Genomic DNA, 23,120 nt, shown 5'->3' with positions numbered 1-23,120 from the left:
TCTATATTTTGTGTTCATTACTTTACAGAGCCAAAGAGATTAAAGCATAATAAAATTTCTAATAGATTAACCAAATATCAAGGAAGAATACATATATTTAGAGATAATCTTCTTTGAATACATCTGGGAATTCAGTTCACTGAAGATTCAGGAAATGTTTAGAGAAGGAAAAACTTCATTTTACTTATTTACATAATGCTCTACAATTGAAATTGCCTCATCTTTATCAATCACCTTCTTCCCCCAAAACTATGGTTAGCTAACTATAGTATACGAATTAAGTGATGGTAAAACCCTAATCAAATTCCATAGAAAATCATTTCCTTTTTAAAAAAAAAGATGTGTTTATTTTTATTTTTATTTTATTTTATTTTTACTACAGAGAGAGAGAGATAGGAAGAGAGAAAACACAGGCAGGAGTGGGATAAAAGACAGAGGGAGAGAATCTTCAAGCAAACTCCCTGGTGAGCATGGAGCCTGACCCAGGGCTCCATCCCAGGACCCATAAGATCATGACCTGATATGAAACAGAGTCAGAAGCTTAACCAATTGAGCCACCCAGGCACCCTGAGAAACACTTCTAATTGGTTAGGAATGGGTCATATAAACAATCTGTCTTATCTATGATAAATTTAATATGTCTGACTGTATAAAGAATAGAAAGCAAAAATATAAGATACAAATAACTTTAAAACCACAGATATGTCCTTTCCATAACTCAAGACAGTCCTTTGTAATTCTTTGTGGTACATATGTTCTGATGCCAATGCTATAAATATAATATGTTTAATCCTTATTACAACCCAGTTATGTAGACATGATTCCTCCCCATTTACAGATAAGGACACTGAGTCTCAGAGAGGCTCAATAACTTCAATTAAGACACCTGGAACACTCAGATGGAACTAGGATTCCACATAAGTCATCTGACTACAAAGGCCACATATTCCATACAGTGTGTTAGGAAATGCCTTTCATATAAGGGCCAGCAAATGCAAGCTATTCATCTTTGGAATTTAGAATTTACACATTTTACCTCAGTGCTTTGATTTTTTTCTTTTTTCAAGTAAGAATGATTCATTGATCTTACTTAGTCGTACTAACCAAAGGAGAACAATGTGGCATAGTCAATCTGGCTAGCTAATCCATACTAGAGTTTGAACCCATGGCTTTGGGTTAATCAGCACAAGACACTAAATAAATGGAATAATCTAAGGTTTGCACATAAAATCTATCAGAGGTAACTCTGTTTTTGTGAGAATTACCCATTTATGTAATGTTTGGGCACCATTTGGTCAGCATGTACAATATTAATGAAGACTGCTCACACCAGTGCTTATAAATCATCAAATTCCCTCTGGAAACTTCCTAGATTCTAGCATGCATAGTCTGTTGACAATGTCTGTGGAGCAGGCATAGCTTACTGAGACTCTCATCTGTTTTCAGTGACATGAAATCTAGACTTTAACAATATGCCAGGAATATACAACTTCTACAAGTGTAATTTGACTTTTTTTGTTTAATTCAGGATCTGAAAATTATTAGATCTTGATTTAGCCTTGCAAAATCACTTCACCAACATTAAAATTATGCTGCTTATGCAATGAAAAAATAGAATGCATTTTAATGGAAGGTTTGACCTGCAGAAAGATGAATAATTTGCATCAATTTTTGTGCATTATGTTCAACTAATGAAGACAAATGTATTCATTCATTTCAGTAAAGCTGAAGAACTGAAGGCCGGCAATTTTATGCATCTATAATGATGAATATTACAGTACTTATTATATGATGAATTGGGAATTCTAGAAATGGATGGTGAGCAAAACAGGGAAAAAAACATGCTTCTCATACTGATTTCTATTTTTATAAACACTGGCATCTGCCTTAAATAAACAACATGCCTCCCCTAGTACCAATTCTATATCTCTCGCTTCATCAAAGAACAAGAAATAAAGCAGAAGTGAGATCTCATGCATTTAACATTAGAATATAGAAGTGAAGAAAGGAATTTCATGTTGTTCATGTGTCATAGTGGACTACTTCTACCATAAAGAGTCAATGATACAACCTAGTGCAACATTTTTTTTTACTTTAGGCTAATTATGCATAAGATTATTATAACAAGTTAAAAATTGCTTGAGAGTCATTAATAGGACTACTGCTATTTTGTAATCATTAATAAAAAATACATTATAAAACAGTTTATAAACGTAACATTAATAACCTATTAAATTAATATGAAATTCTATTATGAAATAAGAATATATCCTAACATTTATAATTAAACAAGTAAATATGACAGAAATAAAATGCACATAGCATTTTTGTGTGTGATAAAATTATCTTTAGGGGTGCCTGGGTGGCTCAAAGGGTTAAGCGTCTGGCTCTAGGTCTCGGCTTAGGTCTCTATCTCATGGGTCTTGTGCCCTGGTCCTGCATTGGGCTCCGCACTCATCAGGGAATTAGCTTAAAGATTCTCTCCCTCTGCCCCTTTCTCTCTCTCTCTCTCTCTCTCTCTCTCTCTCTCTCAAAAATAAATAAATAAATCTTGTAAAAAATTATCTTAAATCTAACCTTATTATTAAAAACCATTGTAAACACATCACTTTATATTAATCTCTACTTCATTTTTATATTTCTGCCTTGTAGACTTCATGTATTATATATATATATGTCAGTAGTTGTATGATTATGATATAACTAAGTTAATTTGCATTTTGTTTCCAGAAATCAATATTCACTGACTACATGAAACTATTGATTTACCTCAACAAGGAAAATGGGAACAAATGATATTATAGAAAAATTTAGCATCAACAATATGCACAGGTATGAACACAATCCCTCCATGCCCTTCTCGGTTGACACTTCATAGATGTTACTAAATTCATGAGGAACTAATGAATGAAGCATGCCACTAGCTCGTTAAAAACAGAAATAATGGTTGCCTGGGTGGCTCAGTCAATTAAGTATCTGCCTTCGGCTTTAGCTCAGGACCCTGGGATCAAGTCCTGCGTTGGGCTCCCTGCTCTGAGGGGAGCCTGCTTTTCTCTCTCTCTCTCTGGCTGCCACTCCCCCTGCTTGTGCTCTCTCTCTCTCTTAAATAAATAAGTAAAATCTGAAAAAAAATTAGCTTTAATGAGACCCTTCAGTCACTCTACAATATTTCTACCAAATTAAACACAGCAAAGCAAAATAACCCCAACTGGCCATAATGGATTTTTTTCTAGACTGCTGCTTTCGTCCCAGCTCATGGACTGCTGAGTCGGCCTGGTCCTCAAAGTGCAATGTGCACTCCACATTTGAAAGGGAGAAGCCAAGAAAGCTTTTAGTCTGGGCAGTGAGAAGGGAGGTAATGCAGCATAAAATGCCATTAAGGGGAAATGCTCCCTGTTCAGATAAATAGATGATCACCTATGGCGAATTAAAAGGCAAGAGACTGCAACTGCCCACACATTTTAAATATTCCTTAATGAAAACTGCAATGATTGCCTTTTTTTTGCTCTACCCCATCTAGAGCTGTTTTGTTTTGTTTTTTTTTTTCCTTAAATTCTTCTGAATGAAATAGGAAGTTCAGTTAACTTAAGAGTAAGAACACTTACAACTTCAAAAATCTACCATATAGTAAATGTTACGTCGAAATAACATTGCTACAGTCAGGAAAACTGAAAAGGATATAATGTCACCCCAAGCTTAATTAAACCAGCTTATGCTTATTTAGCATTTACCTTCACATCATTGTTGATTGCTCCACTGAAGTATTTTTGTGTAAACAGAGCTTCCCTAATTAAATAGCTTATATTGAAGTCATTCAGCGATCTCACACACTTTGGGCAGTTCTCATCGTACTCAGAATGATGAATGGTGATGGCAGGCCCCTGGATGAGTAACACTGGAGGGGGCCTGGCAGGCTAACAAGAGACTGCATGGACTTTCCGGGGGTAAAAGAAAATGCATATAATTTTTAAAAATATTTCTGATTTCTTACTCCAGAAAAGACAAACTATTTTCCATTTTAACCTCCTGCACTTACCCACATGTGCCCCAATGACAACATCTGACAATCTGAACAACAATGGAAGCAAAGGGAATTCCTCTCTTTAATCACCTTTACAGTATTAGTAAAGATGAAATTTTCACTATAGATTATGGCTCCTGCAGAATATAGACTCAAAATCTTGGGGAATTTCTGGTACTGATCTAAATTTCCAGAACTTGAGCCCACATTGCTCTGCTTTGAATATATTTATCTCATTAACTCTTGCTGTGAAAAGAACAAGAGCCTCAAATAACATTTTTTCATACCTGAGTGTTTTTTTTTTTTTTTTGGTTTGTGATTAAACAATCTGTTGAAACTAAGGAAATGTGATGTATTACAAATAATCTTCAATATGCTTGAACAACGATGATATAAAAGGCAAATGCTAATTAACTAGTTGAAAAATGCAGATTATGATATTGGTTGAAAGTTTATGGGAAATCAGAATCTCATTCAAGTACTAGGGTTACATGTCCTTGTGCTTATTAATGACTAAATAAGTATAAATAATTCATGAAGCCATACTTCTAGTAGAGGTATGACTGAGCGAATCATAAATTACCACCTGGAATATTTTTCTCAGAAGTAAAGTATTTAAGGGAGTGAAGTATGAGAGCCTCTTTCTAGATTACACTTCTCTGATGATGTTTTATACGAGAGTGAAGACTTACTCATAATGTACTGGGTCTCAAAAATATTTTAATTTTATGCTATGTTATGAATGAATAAAATACAATTCACATTATCATGTCAAAGAGAAGAAAACAAGTTATCTGAATAAGAGAAACAATATATATATATTGCAATATATATATACATATATATATTGCAGGCAAGTGATTTGAATATTATTCCTTTACATTACTGTTTTCAAATTTATCTCATTCAGAATTAGGCTCAGAATAAAACATATGCTATATGCATTAAATAACTTTTAGTGATAATGAGAGTTTAATAATTTTAAATTGGTATTTTTTGAAAAAAATAAATAAAAATTAGTATTGTTTGGCATGAAAATGAAGAATATGCTAAAACTAGTCTTCTTGGTCTATCATTTTGCTATATCATGGTATTTTTCAGATACTTTGAATTTTTGTTCCTATGTACTGATAATTTTACATTAAAATTCCAAGAATGGGGGCACCTGAGTGGCTCAGTCAGTAAAGTTCCTGCCTTAGGCTCAGGTCAAGACCCCAGGGTCCTGGGATCAAGTTCCACACCAGGATCTCTGCTCAGCAGGGAGTCTGCTTCTCTCTCTCTCCCTCAACCTGCTCCTTCCACTACTTGTTCTTCATCTCTCTCTTTCTCTCTCTGTCAAATAAGTAAATAAAATCTTTAAAAAATAAAATAAAATACCAAGAATGTCTTTATAAAAGTTAGACATTTATCATGTGCCATTGCCTCATTTAAAACAATTACTTTAATGAAAACATTAATATATATTATACCCCACCAATCTACACACTAAAAAAAAAAAGGATTCCACTTAGAAATATAATACAACATAACATCTCATGCATTGTCCTTGCCAATATCAATGAATATTTTCGACAAAAACTCAGCTTTCTTTAGGACAAGAGTTAACCTGATCAGCTAAGTTGAACAGATTAAAAAAAAAGATTTACATCCTAAGGCTTATAGTTTAATTTGTTTTGTTCTTTCATCTTATCTATAAGATAAGCATAAAGTGAGAGGAAATAGAATTTCTTTATTTTTTATTTTTTTTTATTTTTTTAATTTTTTTTATTTATTTATGATAGTCACACACAGAGAGAGGGAGAGAGAGAGAGGCAGAGACACAGGCAGAGGGAGAAGCGGGCTCCATGCACCGGGAGCCCTACGTGGGATTCGATCCCGGGTCTCCAGGATCGCGCCCCGGGCCAAAGGCAGGCGCTAAACCACTGCGCTACCCAGGGATCCCGGAAATAGAATTTCTAAGTGCTATGCCTGGTATTTCCCTCAAAGTTACATTAAAATATAGCTTATATATCAGTATTTTGAATTGTTTTATATTTTCTTAATAAGTCTCTACCTTTTAGGAAAGAGTGTCAGGGGTAAGAAGGTATTGGAAATTTCTTTTTGTATGCTTCAATAAACTGTAACAGAGAGTTCCTTAGAACTGATTCAACTATTATCTTTCTTTTAAAAATAGTCTTCAAACCTGAGGTAACTAAGTGGGTTTTGGGGATTTGTATAATACACTATTTTGATTTCTTTTTAGTGAGCATTTCCTCAAAGTGAGGGTATGATAGAGATATTCCCAGTACACTGGTACACTGGTACATTGTATTTATGAAACAAGTGAACAAATAAAAAAAAACCTTATGTTTAAGGTATTACAGTAAATAGAAAACAAAATTATTTTATAAATTTTGAAATTATGAGTACTATTATGTGACTACCGTTAAAACCTCTGCACAGTGAAGGAAATATTCAACAAAACTAAAGGCAACCTATGGAATGGGAGAAGATCTTTACAAATGACATATCTGATAAAGGGTTAGTATCCAAAATTATAAATAATTTTTTGAACTTAACACCCAAAAAACAAATAATCCCATTAAGAAATGGGCAGGGGCCACGCATAGACATTTTTTCCAAAGAATATATACAAACGGCCCACAGACAGATGAAAAGATGTTCAACATGACTTATCATCAGGGAAACACAAATCAAAACTGCAATGAGATATCACCTCACAGTTGTCAGAATGGCTACAATTAACAACATAGAGAAACAACAAATATTGGCAAAGATGCAAAGAAAGGGTTGGCGGGAAGACAAACTGGTGCAGCCACCCTGGGAAACAATATGAAGTTTCCTCAGAAAGTTAAAAATAGAACTACCACATGATCCATCAATGGCATTACTAGGATACAATGCCATTACTTAAAGGATATAAAAATACTGATTCAAAGGGACTCTTTCACTCTGATGTTTTTAGCAGCATTATCAACAATAGGCAAATTATGGAAAGAGCCCAAACATGATTGATTGATGAATGGATAAAGAGGAAGGGATGTGTGCGTGTGTGTGTGTGTGTGTGTGTGTGTATGAAAATTTCTCAGACATCAAAAAGAATGAAATCTTGCCATTTGCAATGACATAGATGGAGCTAGAGTATAATATGCTAAGCAAAACAAGTCAGTCAGAAAAAGACAAATACCATCTGACTTTACTCATATGTGGAATTTAAGAAACAAAACAGATGAACATAGGGGTAGGGGAGAAAAAGGAGAGAGAGGAAAACCATAAGAGACTTTTAGCTACAAAAAACAAACAGGGTTGATGGAGAGGAGGTGGGTAGAGGATGGTCTAGATGGATGATGGGCATTAAGGAGGACACTTGTGATGAGCACTGGGTGTTATATGTAAGTGATCAATCACTAAATTCGATTTCTGAAACCAATAGTACATTCTATGTTAACTAGAATTTAAATAAAAATTTGAAACAAAAAATAATAATAAAATAAAATACCTGTGCTACATTGCAAAGTTCTCACACATTCTTTTCAAATCTTACTTCTCATTATCCTGGATTACTCATGTTTGTTTAATGAGGTCATCACATTTGATAGTGTAAAATGTCATATTCATTATTAGCTCTAAAATTTATGTGTTTTCTTTATAAATCTTGCTGCACCATCACATTTTCAGATGTAGAATTCATGTGTTTGACAAATATTAGAGGACACATAGAATGCAGGTACTGTTTTATAGGCTTACACAACAAAGAAACAAAGATCTATGCCCTCATCCAGATAATGTAAACCAGCAAAAGATGGTAAAGACACTTGAGAATCTTACCCCTTTCAGAGACAACACTGAAAAATGCATTTATTTGTTCCAGCTCTTTCCAGATGAAACTATAAGGCAATGGGAACCTATCAAGTCACTGTTCCCATCCCCTCATAAGTGCAGTTTGCTCGATTTTTTTTTTCTAAGACATCAGCTAACCATGTTTCTCCATGTAGTTCCTACCCCAGTTTAGAACAAACTCTCAGAATTTGTCAAGCACATTATCAGAAGAAATGTTGTAAGTTTAAATTAAATAACCTTAGGTCTTCCAATAACCCTCTAATTTTACTAATTGTAATTATTATTATTTTAAAAGATTTTATTTATTTATTCATGAGAGACACAGGGAGAGGCAGAGACATGGGCAGAGGGAGAAACCGGCTCCTCACAGGGAGCCCATTGCAGGACTGGATCCTGGACCCTGTGATCATGCCCTGAGCCAAAGACTGATGATCAACTGCTGAGCCACCCAGGTGTCCCTTATTTCACTATTAAAAAGAAATGAACTCCAGAAGTCATAACTTTCATATGACTTTGTCCAAGATTACAATAAACAACAAGGCTAAATCTAGAATATCATTGTGCATAATACTACATGATGATAGTTTGTTTTTTAATTGAAGTATAATTGACATACAATATCCCTATTAGCCATAGTTGTACATCATAGTGACTCAATATTTTTATACATTATAAAATGATCTCAATGTTAAGTCTGGTTATCATCTGTCACCATACAAAGCTATCACAATGATTGACTAGACTCCTTATGCTGTACATTACATCTTCATGACATTTATTACTGGAAGTTAGTATTTCTTAATTCCCTTCACCTATTCCATCTGCCCTTCTACCTCTCTCATGTCTGCTAAGCAAAGTTTGTTTCCTGTATCTATGGGTCTATTCCTGTTTTGTTTTCCTTGTTCATTTGGTTTTCAGATTCCACATATAAGTGAAATCATACTGTATTCGCCTTTCTCAGTCTGACTTACTTCACTTAGCATAATACCCTTTAGGGAATTGCAAGGTTGTTGCAAATGATGATACTAATAGCACCTTATCAGTCTATTGCCTAAAATATAAATTTGCTTATACTCCATTTCATAAATTAGTAAAGTATACTTGAAAAATTGGCAAAGAAGTCACTCATTACAAATTCCAAATAAATGGTACATGAACTCACGAAGTTTCTGAGTTGATTATGTAATTTTCACTGAGGGGAAAGAATCACACCAGATCTAACTCTGGTGAATACCATAGTTTGAGCACTCCATCAGCAAAGTTTTGCTCCTCAAGTAGTAATTATGAAAACTCAATCATTAATAAACATTTATCATATATTAACGTTCATTATAAAACTTCTGAATTACTACATATATTGGCGTAACGACAGCAAGGCTTTGGGGGTTTTTTCCTTGGTTCAGGCAGTAAAGATGTTTTGCGTACAGAATTCAAAAACAACAAGAATATCAACTATCACCACACACTAACAAGTCAAACATGTCATAAAATATTCCGTCTCAAAAATATCTTCTGTGCACCTAAGTTCTAAATTATTACTGTTGAGTTTAATAACCTGACTTCTATTAAGCTTTGAATTGACATATATTTAATTTCTTATTCTTTAATAAATATTGTATTCTCTTTGGAGAATTTCCATTATATAGTTTACTCCCCATACATGTGATCTCAGCTACACTTGCATAAATGGGGAGTATGAATCCAAGGTTTTGTGGGTTTTTTGTTTCCTTGATTTCACTTCTACAGTGACTATGGAACCATTATTTGGTTCTACTACATAAATATGTAGTGTTATAGGAGCTAGTGTCTCAAAATTCTCTCAAATCCAGTCCAAACTATTTTGGACTATGAATGAATTTAAGAGAAATTTACCAAATATGAAAGAATTTAGTGTAGACATTTTTTGGTGAAGTCTTTATGGTGGAAAGGTTTTGGACTTCCCAGATATTTGAAAGCTGCTAGAAACGATCTCAAAGAAACAAAGACATTTATAGTCTCATAATTTCTGGAATTTTTTATGAAATTGGATTTTCAAAAAAAAAAAAGAAATTGGATTTTCATAAATCTATGCCCAACTTTCTAACTACTGTATATACATTTATTTGAAATAAATTGTTAAATTAAAGTTAAATTTATGAGTAAAGATAAATTGACAAAAATGGTTATGCTATTTATTAAATGTAAACAAATGAAGATCAGTTTTGACCCAGTCATGAACAAATTTGCAGAAGTTAAGGCTCAGAAAAATTATAATATTATTATCTATTACTGTGATGGGCCAATGAATAGCTATTTTCCCCTTTATTTCAAAAAAATACATTGTATTATATAGTATTAGTTTCCTGTTTCTGCTATAGCAAATTTAGTGGCTTCAAACGACACAAATATATTTTCTAATAGTTCTGAATGTCAGAAGTCTTAAAAGTGATAGTCTGCAGGGCTTCATTCCTTCTTCAACCTCTAGGAAAGAATATTTCCTTGCATTCTAGACTAACTCTTAAAGGTCATCTGTGTTCCTTGGCTTGTGACCCTTTCATCCATGTTCAGTTCAGCAGTTAGCATTTTCAAATCACTCTCAGTTTCTTTTTCCTATCTACTATCTGACACCATGGTCTGAATGTTTGTGGCCACCCAACTTCCTATATTGAAACTGAATCTTCAATATGATAGTATTTAGAGGTGGGGCTCTTGGGAGGTGACTACTCATTAGATAGTGCTCTCATGGATGAGATTAGTGCTTTTATAAAAGGGACTCCAGAGAGATCCCTGACCATTCTGTCACGTGAGGACACAGTGAGAAGGCAGCTATCAAACAGGAAGCAGGTTTCACCAGACAAGGAGTCGGCTGGTACTTAGATCTTGGACTTCCAGTTTACAGAACTGTGAAAAATAAATTTCAGCTGTTTAGGTGCCACCCAATCTCTGGTATTATTTTACAGGCTTCCAAATGGATTAAAACATTCTTCCTTTCATTTCTCCCATTATCCTGCCCCCTCAACTGTGACTCCAAACCTTGTTCCTCCTTATAAGGACCCACCTACTTAATCCAGGGTAATCTCCCCATCTCAAAATCCTTAACCACACTTGCAAAGTACCTTTTCTCAGATAAGATAACATATTCACATTTTGGGGATTAGGCCGTGGACATTTTGGGGGAACAATTATTATGCCCACCATATGTACATGGTACTATAATATTGTGTATGAATGCACTTGTTATATAGATATATATACATATTCATATATATTATACACATATATGAAGATCAATCAAAATTTTCATTGTCTTTTCTGGCAACTGTTATCTTTTTTCTTTCCACTTCTTTTTTTAATCCTTTATTTCATTTCATGATTATTATTGAAAATAATTTTGTCATATGAAAGGAAAAGGATATTAAAAATAATTGATCCTGGTGTCAAATATTCTAGATATGTTACTGGTAAACATTCCGCTACTTCTCTTAAATAAAGCAATTATCTTCCCTAAAATAAAACAATAAAACATATATCCACAGAAACCAATGAACCATTTTGTGGCTTATCCTTTTAATTAACTTTCTAAGTCAAACACTATACTCATAAAACACAAATCTGAAAAAATAAAATGCCAAAACTTTTATTCACAAGATTTTTTAAAATGTAGAATTGAGAAAGTCTTTTATATTGATGTTGTTGGTTTTTTCAACACTGATACAGCAAAAAAATGTCTACTGGACATTTTGGTAGAAATCAATTTTTCTTTCATTACTCACCTATTTAGAAGCAGATGTCCCAATTGCTTCCTGATTTCATATAGTGACAGAACAAAACAAGGTAGATTTGTTATAAGCAAAATTCCTAATGGCATATGGAGGAGGCACTGTTTTTCCTCCTTCTCACCACAACTGAGATGAATGAGCAAAGAACAAGTGACTGACATAAAACCTACCCATGGGGGTGCCAACTCCATAACCTTTGGAGTCTATAAGGCCGCCGATCTGTGTCAGGTTACAGTTCCGCTGGGTAACAAACTCAATTGTTGTTGACTCCATTAGGAAAGCATAATCAGAGGTGAGGACTCTCTGGATTCCTTCTTCATTACTTTTGACGAGTACTGATTGCCTCCTGCTACTCATGAAGGCCCACATTTTGTCATACGTAGATATTTTTGATTTCTAGGGAAAAATAAAATACGTAAGAAAGATATTCCTCGGTTTCCATGTGATCCTACAATATTTAGATGGAGCTGACTATATTTCATTTACCCATAATACCTTATAATTGTCTTACTAATAATAGTAATATTTAAACGAAGAAATCAAAATCTGTATAAAAAGTTCCTCACTGGGGCACCTGGGTGGCTCAGTGGTTGAGTCTCTGCCTTTGGCTCAGTTGTGATCCTGGGATCCTGTTCAGTCTCCCCATGGGGAAGCTTGCTCCTCCCTTTGCCTATGTCTCTGCCCTTCTCTTTGTGTCTCTCTCTTTAAGATAAAATCTTTTTTTTTTTAGCAAAAGAGTTCCTTGCAGCAGTTCCTCTTCTAATATTTACAGGTATAACACTGATTTCTTTAACAAACATATCGAAAATAATTTAATGCTCAAAAATGCATTGCTAATAAATAATAGAAGGCCATTAAAAAAAAGAGAAAACAAGATTGATAGAAGGAACTTTTGTGCTTGTATCTCACATGAGTATTTCCTGTGTCTAATTTTATCTTTCAACATTGTATAACATCAAATTTGGAAGACACAGACACTGGACACCAACTGACACTAAAAAACCTTGAGTTTTTGTTTGTTTGTTTTTGTTTTTCCCAGTGTGGTTGACTGTAAGACAGATGTCACATTATCCTCCAAGTACACAAAGATATGGGCTGAACAAATAAAAATAATTTGTTACAAATAAAAATTTATACTAGGAGACAATCTGGATACCACAGAACTTTTAGCTTGCCACAGGACAACAGGAAATCTATCATTCAGACCTACTAACTAAAGAATTCTGGACCAATAAAATTGAACTTTTTATATCCAACTGAAAATTCTCAATAAGGCTTCACTAGGATTTTACTAGTAAAGGAAAGAAATAGGTTTCATTCAGAAGGTATAGGTAAAAACAACCATGAGAAAGGTTAGCATCTGCTTATGAAAAGTGCACCCTTATCCTACTTAATTCTTATACAAATACAAAAAAATACTGAAGCTACAAATAAAGGAAAATATTCACTATATTGGTTGCACTGTCATAAAAAGTCAAAACTATTTTCAAATCAATAGATATACATTCTTTTTACAGCTGAAGTATGCATTTAGTCCTACATGTGCCAGGCCAGGTTCTAAATGAGATATTACCATTCATTCCACTAGATGGTAGGTGCACATTATTATTTAGAAAACTTCTGGCACTATTTCAATGACAATAGAAGAATAAAACCTTACATTTACTGGGGGGAAAACCCTAAATGTACAATGATTGCTTTCTAAAACCAAGTATAGTATTAGGGCTAGAAGAGAGTAGAATTGCAAACCTTTGCTCTCCAGTGAAACACTAACACATGCTAAAAGGCCAGTGGCTCAATTTTGAAAAACAGTAGCTATAACATCTAAAATAAAATTGACAAGATTACAAATTTGAGAAGCTATGGTGGCATGTCAGTTATTTAAAGGAAAATAATCATATGTTGGAAATAGGAAAGAAAAATGAAAAAAAAATTTAAGGTTATGACAAAATCCTTATTGGAATAGTTAAGCCAATAGTGAGATTTTGCATAGACTCATTTGACTTTTCAAATCAGTAACACAATGAGGATAGCCAGAATAAATTCACTTCCTTTCAAAGGTAAAGAATTTTTCTCCTATGGCTTGGCATTAAGAAAGACCTAAATACAAAATAAAAATTAAGGCTCACCTGTAGATCAAGGAGAGTTTACATAAAAAAATAAAATAAACTAGACATAGTTTTTGATGTAGTAAATCTATAGCTGATAATAGATACATAATCCCATTAATAATAAATCTAAAAATGTATGTCATCAAAACTGCACACTCATCAGTTGATAGTTTAAAATATAACCGTTTGGGATCCCTGGGTGGCACAGCGGTTTAGCACCTGCCTTTGGCCCAGGGCGCGATCCTGGAGACCCGGGATCGAATCCCACGTCGGGCTCCCGGTGCATGGAGCCTGCTTCTCCCTCTGCCTGTGTCTCTGCCTCCCTCTCTCTCTCTCTGTGTGTGACTATCATAAATAAATAAAAATTAAAAAAAAAACTTAAAAAAAAGGATAGTCTTGTCCTTTGTTAAAAAGAATAAATAAAAATAAAAAATAAAAATAAAATATAACCGTTTAACAGAGGGTGATAGTATAATATTATTACATGGGCGTGGTCTCTGAGGCCAAAACTACAGAGACAAGAAAGTGTACAAAAAGTTATTTTTACCCATATTGGCCATAAAATGCCTAAATTCTCTCCTTTGTTTCAGTTATAAGAACATTAACAATAAATTTTTTATTGTTTTAGTTACATGATTTCCAATTTGAGATAACACATTCCATTCATTGATAAAAATTAAATAAAACTTGAACATTAGTGTTTTTGTCTCGGGGGGGGAACAGAATTTTACAATGGCACTAATCATTTAAATATGTATTAATTTATAAAATTCTACATAATTATGTTTCTCTTTTTATAATATTCTGTTATATACTAGAATTTCATAATATGTTATAAAATTGTATAATATTAGAAGTAGTACTTTCTAATTTAAAGACTACATATCACAAGGAATTTCAAAAGAGAGAATTACAATTTTAGTAGTATAATAACATATCCATTATTAATATGTTGCTGTGTAAACAGATCAAACATTTTTAACAACTGAAAACAAATAAATTAAAAACTATTTCTAATCTATCCTTTACAGATCTAAATAGTTTAACTTTTAATTAATGTGAATGTAGAAGTATTTTACATTTGAAATATCTAATCTATAATACAGCCTTTAACTGATGAAATAAAGATTTTACAAAATGTATTTTCATATAAAATTTTTGAATGCTTTCTTCCACTCATATTTTATTTCTGAGCACTGCCTAGAAATTATTATTGATATTCATTTTGAAGCTAATCATTTCCAATCTTCCATTGCCACACAAGTATCTCCCTATTGATTTACTTCTGATTTTCAGAAATCTATTGTCTATGATTTTTGTGCAGCTTTACTCAACTTTCCTTTTTTAATATTCCTATTATTCTTGAAAGTGTAGAATAGGTTTAGATAGAAATGTCACCCAAATTGTTTTGTTTTTCTTAATAAAAAAAATAAAAAACTCAAATAAGAAACATTTCAACTCAAGAATATTGACTGCTGGTCACACATATTCTATGTGGCTTGTTTGATTTGTTGTCATTTTTTTGACCTCAATTTCCAATTTAGCACAGCCATTTCTTTGCACTTCTCATTTCTGGCTAGAAAACACGACTCTATGTAGAAAATACACAAGAAATATGTTTTGAAATCATTACTACTTCTGTAGACTCTATGTGCAGGGGGTGGAGGGGAGATGCTTTTCAATTCTTACCTATTTCTACAGAAAGTTGAAAAGGCAGACTAATCTTTAGCATCTTTCAGCAATTTTATTACTTCTATTACATTTAGTAGTGAAGAGAATCTAGTGCATCAGGTTTAAAAACAAAGTTCTGTACAACATGAATTTCACTGAAATCCTTAAATTTAAAGTGAATAAGACAACCTACAAAGTATTTGAACAAACTATCTGAACAAACTCATAGGCTGAATATGAAGTGTAAGATGATTTTTTCTCTATCAATCTAACCACTCAGAAATAATTGGTTACCTATAACTTAAGTAATATATAGATTCTGAATAATGTAGGCAGAGTCAAAGGTAATGATCATTAGCTGTATATCTTATTAATGAAATTTATGTTCTTATGCAAGCCACGTAATATCTTTGAATTTCAGCTTGCATAATAGTGAAATATCTGCCAACTTCTCAGTGTTTTTGTGAGGATCAAATAAGACACTACACGTAAGCACACAATGCCATAGTAAGATATTCTAATAATCAAATTATTTGTATGTTAATTTTCTTTAAAAAATACCAAGAACTGTGGGAGAGATGGCAAGTTGAATACCATATTCCAGTACATGTTCTCTTCTATGGTATGAAACCACAAGGCAAAAATGAATGGGACAATGTACAACAGAAACAAGATTTTGGAAGCTGAGAAGCAGATAGGTGAATTGTAACTCAGTTAAGTAAACTTCAGAACCCTCTCTTGCCCACAAAACTTTCAACGATTGTCATTTCTATATCCCTCTCAAAGCCAGAATGACCAAAGTTCTAACACAAGTAAAATTTATTGAAAGAATGTCTTTTAAAAAGTTGGATAAAAAAAAAAGTTGGATCCTTACTCTGCCCACCCTCTTTCTCTGGGCAGCATGGTGACTACTCCATCCCACACAAACAGAGGACTAGAGGTTTTATTCTCTGGAAACGAAACAAAAACACACTGGATACATGTGAGCTAGGGGAAGCTGTACTGAAACCAGAAGAAACAAGTTGGAGTCTACAACCAATGTTGAGGCCAGACAGCCCTGTTTTTATCCTGCTCCTTACAATTCTACTAGTAGAGACAATAAAAGGCTTTTCAAGCAAAATGGAGCTGCACCAGGGAGATGATGATAAAGATAAAAAACAGATAAAGTTCAGCATAATGTGTGAGACATTATTCTAAATTATTTATAAATATTAAATCAAAAAATAAATATTAAATCATTTAAATTTTATAAGAATTCTATTAGGTGATAAGTATCTTTTCTGCCATCCTACAAATGAGAAAACTAAAACATAAAGAGGTTAATAATTTGCCCAAATTCATGTGGCTACTTAGTGGCAAAACCAGGAATAAAACACCGGCAGATTAGCTACCGAATTCATGTTTTTAATCATTACACTACATCAATTCTATATCATGGAACCCCAACAAAATGATCCAACACATCACCCTATAACAAAGCTCACAGTTTTTCAGTCTTGAGAAAGCACCAGAGTTTCCAGTGAGCCTTTTAGAGTCTGTTACATATTATCAAACAGCCAAAGATAACCAGATATTTGAAGGGAGCCTCTAACATGAATATAAAGAAACAAACAAACAAACAAAATAGCATAAATGTCCTCAGAGAGGTAAAAGATACTGCATAAATGAAAAACAATAAATTAATGGATTCTGTTGAAGGAAAACACATTTAGGGAACAAATAGATATTAAATCTAATATCATAAATGAAAACTTAAAGTGAAAGTATAGAAAACAAAGTTTAAAGAAATGTCCAGAAAAGCAGGGGCAAAAATTAAAAGACAAAAAGCAGGAAAGAATGCCCTGAGGAAGGATCATGAATTGATATCTGAAGCCTGAGTCCATGTCAGCTACATTAAGAGGTGAATGATTTTCTAGACATGGAAAAAAGCAGCTAAGAGATGCCATCTTGGACATGAATTTAGTGGGTTGGCATAACGTAAGGAAGTACGCTTTGGCTGGCCACATAGAGTCAAAGAACATGGTATGGTACTAGAAGATGACAGAGAAATAGGTAAAGGGTGACCAAGATGACTTGTTTCCCTCAACTCTCTCAACTTTAGATGGGCTTCTTTCTGTGAGCAAGCCACTGACCTCATTTTTACCCTGGCCTTTCCAGAATCCAGATGGTCTAACCTTGAGGTCTCTTCTCTTCTTTTTCTTACATTACTCACTTTAGAAAATACGTAATTGTAAATTCTTCTTTTGCATCTTGCAGATGCAAATCTTTTTAAAAGCCTTTTATCAGCTTTATAGCTCAGAACTATCTTTCTCAAGGACCGAGGAGCCATCCTTGAACTACAATCATCAAAGAAGAGAAGCACCACTACCATCCAGGCTCTCTGGGAAGAAAGGAGCTTAATTTATGTGGGGACTTTACTCTAAGTTATAAAACTACCTCCTGTCATGAAGGCACTAAAAGTTTATTTTTCCTTTGGGTAAGACCATTTAACAAATACAGACGGCTATGATGCCCCTAATCACAGCTCTTAGGAACACACAGAAATCTAGGTAGGAAACAGTACTTGCACCAGGTAAGTGGTGTTGTAGATAAAAAGAAAACTAAGACTTCGAAGGGTGTATGAGTATGAGTGTGTGTATGTGTGTGTGTGTTACAGCTAATGTTTGGTCATTATTAAACTACAAGAAGTAAAAAGAGGTTTAGGTTGAGTGACTCATTGGTTTATGGTTTAAACCGAGAAATTAAAAAATAACATCAAAAGAAGGTTGGGGGAAAATATTATACCTAGTAGGTTGGAGATACCTCAGAAACATCTAAATAGGTCTGTCAAATGAAGTTAGATATCTAAGTCTGGAGTACAGGGGAAAGGTCAAGGCTATAAGTACAGATTCTGGAGTCCTCTTGAATATACAAGACAAAGTAGTGGATATACGAGAAAAGAAGAACCCTAGGAACAAACTTAGTGCAATTTCGAATTTCAGTGTCTGGCAGAGAAAACTGAGCTTGTAAATGAGACACACAAAAAAGTGAACAAAGATTAAGGAGGAAAATATGGAAAGTGTGGTGCTGCAGAAATCAAAGCAAGAAGATGTTTAATGAAGGAATGCTTACCTATTGTGATTTGCCAAAAAAAAAAGTGTACAATGATAACTGAATAATATCCTTTGGACTTGGCAAGAGAGAGTTCCTTTGTTATTTTAGCAATAGCTAATTTAGTGGAGTGAAGTATTTATAAGTCACATAGAAGCAGATTAAGGAAGGATTTGGAGAAAGTTAAATGGAGCCAGTAAATGCCAAAAAAGAAAAAAAAACCATATCAGTAAGTAAGACTCTGGAGAATAGGAGATCTGTGGCAGTAGATAGAAGAATATTTTGGTTTAAGTCAGATTTTCAAAGATTAAGGAGATTGAAGCATGTTTAAGTGCCAATGAGGAGATTTCAGGAGAAAAATAGAAGTTTAAAAAGCCAGAGAAAGAAAGACAATAATAATGCAACATTTTTAATAAGGTGAATTTCAAGATCTCAAGGAGAATCATAGAGAACTAAAATGGACAGTCTTTGAAAGTTTTCTAGTGTTGGAGTTCTAGAGAGGTAAGACTTATGTAGACAGGAAAGATGGAGGAATTGGGACACAGCTTGACCTGTGCATCACTGCTGCCAAACTGATTAGGAAAGACTTTCCAAAAGAATGTATTATATAAGAGAAATATGAAAAATGAAAGTCAAGTAATGAGCTAAACATGAAATAACATATTTCTCTGTAAGAAAAGCATTGGGATAATGACAAATTAGAGAATAATACAGAAGTTGTTCCAGTAGCGGTTAGCCAAGTAAAATAAATAATTAATGAAAAAGAATCTTATTTTACTCCTTGACCACACAGATGAGAAAACTAAGGTTATCTCGTAAGAAAAAAAAATTACCAGTGAAAGTAGGTTTGTAAAGAGAAAAGTGATGATTGGATTTATAAGATCGTGATTTTATAGAAGAATTTTAATTACATAATAAGAAAATTACTTCTTTAGCAAAAATGAGTAACATTCCTAAGTATTATCTTTGCAGTTATGTTGTACATAATAATTTAGATAAAGTTAAGCAAAAAAATTAAATCATGGCTCAAAGATATTTCTTGAAATGAGTAGGAATGTCAAAGCACTACAGAGAAAAAGCATATTTAAAATTTTCTAAATAAAATGTTATTTTCTCACACAACTTACTCTGCCATTCTGAAAACTAGAATCAATTTTTTTGTTGTTTTTGTGCCTCACGTTAAAGACATTTTTTCTTCTATATTAAATCGGATGGATTTAGGATGTCAACGTTTAGCAGTGTTTATTTTATCAAAATGCTGAGGTTTGTAAGCTGATTTGGTTTTTGCTACATCAGCACAAAACAAAACTAGTTCATAAAGCATTGTCTTTTTAAAATAGTTTTATGGGCTAGGAAACATCAACAAAAGATAAAAGAAAATATTCTTCTAGGAATAAACTTACAAAGAATAAGAAATACAACACATTTTAAAAATTCACAAATGATGCCACGTGATCTGTGATGCCAAATGATCTGTGCTTAAAAAAAAAGCATTCAGTGTAAATACTTAAAATATTTTAAACATAATAGCTAATGATTTAAAAGTTAAGGGTATATTTGTTTCATGATTTAAAATTTAAGGATATATTAGTTTGGTTTCTGACAGAACTCAAAGTTTGCAACCTGAAATTACTTGGCTCTTTGCAGATCTCAAATAACTAATGGTTTCACTCAGTGTTTTTTCCTGAGCATTTTAGAAAAAGATTTTTAGAACTTATAAGATATTACTGTAAGGATACTGCTTTGAAATTTTGTTTCTATCTCTTGTAAAATGTTATGAAAGCTAATAAAGTAAGGATTCATCTTGTACCATCTGCATATATCTTTTCTTATTGGGAAAAAATATTTCATCTTATACAAAGCCATCTTTTAAAAAAATATCTTTAGCTTAAATTCTTTAGTACACACACACACACAAATTCACAAATGAATTCTTCATCTTTATTGTTTTTTTGCTTGCTGTCAAATATCAATTAAAATTTTAGAAACCCTATAGTGATCATTAACCCTGTTGGCCTAAAAATAATAAGGAAATAATATTAACAATATTTGTATGACCCCCAGAAGCAAGAATTGAAAATTAACTTTTTAAGAATGCTCTAGAGTTTCATGAATGAAATGCAAAATATTTAACACTAATCTTGTTTGAACTATCATAGCCACAAAGTATCAAGAATACAAAGACAATCCAGTACTATTTTTGATATGGTCTATTACATATAATATTAGAAGTATTGACTACAACTCCAGATTCCTTAAAAATGTTAATCGAGTGGAACAACATTCAGAACATCTTGAAATAACCTAAAAAAGACTTTCTGTTAAGAATCCACTTATTTTAACATTCATGAAAAGATGTTTTGCCTTCTAAACTATAATGTCTGTCAGAATTCATTGGACTTTAGTGTATGGCTGAATATGGTGAAATTACTAAAAGAAGAAACAGGAATTTGAGCATTTTTCATAATTACCAAAGTAAATTCAGTCGCACTGGACACTTACTCAAATTATTCCTTCTCAGTAAATTTCACATGACCAATTCTAATATTCACATAAATACTTGGATATAAATGTTATAATAATTTTTCCTATTTTGTTATGAGAAAGTCACATGTAATAGTCCCTATTTCATTGTTTGAAAATAGCCCAGACCAAGGTCTCCCTTGGTAAAGGGGAATTTGGCTGAGATTTGCATTTTAATTTTTTATTACAGTAAATAAATTACCAACAATACTGGAACATATGTGCTAGGTAAGAACAGCTGAGCCCTATCTGGACTCATCTGACCTTGGTCACTAGGAAATTAGAGTTAATTCAGGAAAACAGGACTGAAGCCATATGTGGTTCATATCAAAGATGGATCTGAGGCTAGTGCAGTGATCTGAAAGCATTTGGTTGTTAGCAAACCTGTCAGTCCTTGGAGCAATTCTGGCAGTTTTATCTCAAGGCATCTGCAATCTCTTAAAACAGGATATTTGAAGAGAAGGACAATGAAACAATGCTTTTCTCAATGTTACTGAGAGCTAACAGAAAAATAAAAGCATTATGACTGAGCATATTATGATGGGCAGCAGTTTTAAAATGATCTGGTGCAGTTAAAGGCGGTTATTGTTTTTAGGTGGTTGTGCCCCTAGTTGAAAACTCATTCTGCACTATTCAGAATCCCTGATGGTAAGTCTTCTGGTTATTGCATTTTATTCTTTAAATGAGACATCTTGAACTCTGGTCAAATGTTTCCTTTTCTTATAAATAATAACAATCAACAATATATTTTACTGTCATTTGGTCAGACTTCAATAAAATTAGGAAAATTGACTTCACAAAGTCAATAAAAGACCTTGATTAAGTCACAATATCTTGGCTGTATCTAATAAAAAGCTTCCCTACCAATTTCATAGAAATGTTATGACGAATAAATGAAAAAAAAATTATATGGAGTCACTTTGACAAGCTATCAAGCTCTCTAAAGATATCAGGGTTTTATTCTTAGCTCAAGTTTCATGTAATCAATCAATGGAGAAACGTAAGTCTATGCTACGACTGCAGAATTTGCCCACCATGTTAATCTCTTTATGCCTTTACCTTTAGAATAATTTATAATTTTCAGAAATATGGAAGCATTTGCTTGCTTAATCATTTACTCAGTTGTTCTTTCATTCTAATATTTACTGAGCACCAGCTGGGTGTAACAGATCATGCCAGGCATTGTGCATGCAGAGATTAGCCAAAAACAAAGCATGGCCCCCATCCTAACAAAGCTTAAAGTCTCATCATACATGAAAAGCAAACTAAGAATTATGAAATGGTGTGATAAATGCCATGAAAAATGACAGGTACTGTGTAACCTAAAGTGATGAAGGAAGACATGACAAAGTCAGAGGAAGTAATTTTCTTTCCTTTAAGATTCAAATCAGGTATAGTTTTTCTGGGTCTTACTCTCCTATAATTGAAGCACATAAACACACACACACTACAAAAAACCCTTAATATTTGAATTTTTTAAACATTTATTTATTTATTTGAGAGAGAGAGAGAGAGACAAAGCATGAGGGAAGAGGCAGAGAGAAAGAATCTTTAAGCAAATTCCCTCCTGAGCACGGAGCCCAACAGTGGGTTCGATCTCATGACACTAAGAGCATGACCTGAGCTGACACGAAGATCTGGGTGCCCAACTGACTGAGCCACCCAGGTGACTCAACATTTGAAACTCTTAAAAGTCACTGTTCTTACTTTTAGCCGGCACCTTTCCTGGGGTTTCTTAATTTTACTGGGAGATGATGCAAACCTCACCAAAATATTTTAAAGATATGTATAATATTTGTATTGCTATAACTTTCATACATAATGTATACCCCAAATAAATGTTTTATTTCTAGATAATAAATAAGTGGCCTCAGGTTGAATCCTAGAGACTTAAGGGAGAAGAGATGAATGGCCTTATTAACATCTCTATTCACTGAATGGATAAGCCCATTTGACTATACTATTCATGAATTTAATATATACAAAGTAATTGTATTAATGACTATGTGAATCCTTGATCTAAGGTACATTTTAATTAGAAGAACCCCCCAACCTAAGGACTTGAACTTGCCAATTTCTCCAACTAGAACCCTTTCCTTGCACGTT

General features: G+C 33.3%; 1 protein-coding gene across 1 annotated transcript in view; it reads right to left on the bottom strand.

Moving 5' to 3' along the window:
- The window catches only part of GRIK2 (glutamate ionotropic receptor kainate type subunit 2), a 633,334-nt gene that overhangs the window by 24,039 nt on the left and 586,175 nt on the right, over positions 1–23,120 (bottom strand). The window contains exon 14 of the mRNA XM_055329533.1: positions 11,790–12,015. Coding sequence (XP_055185508.1) covers positions 11,790–12,015 — 226 coding nt within the window. The remainder of the gene's footprint in view (positions 1–11,789; positions 12,016–23,120) is intronic.

The sequence above is a fragment of the Nyctereutes procyonoides genome, unplaced genomic scaffold (genome assembly GCF_905146905.1).
Source record: "Nyctereutes procyonoides isolate TBG_1078 unplaced genomic scaffold, NYPRO_anot_genome, whole genome shotgun sequence".
NCBI classification, from domain to species: Eukaryota; Metazoa; Chordata; class Mammalia; order Carnivora; family Canidae; genus Nyctereutes; species Nyctereutes procyonoides.
The sequence above is the reverse complement of the archived record's forward strand: the minus strand, read 5'-3'. Positions and strand labels throughout refer to the sequence as shown.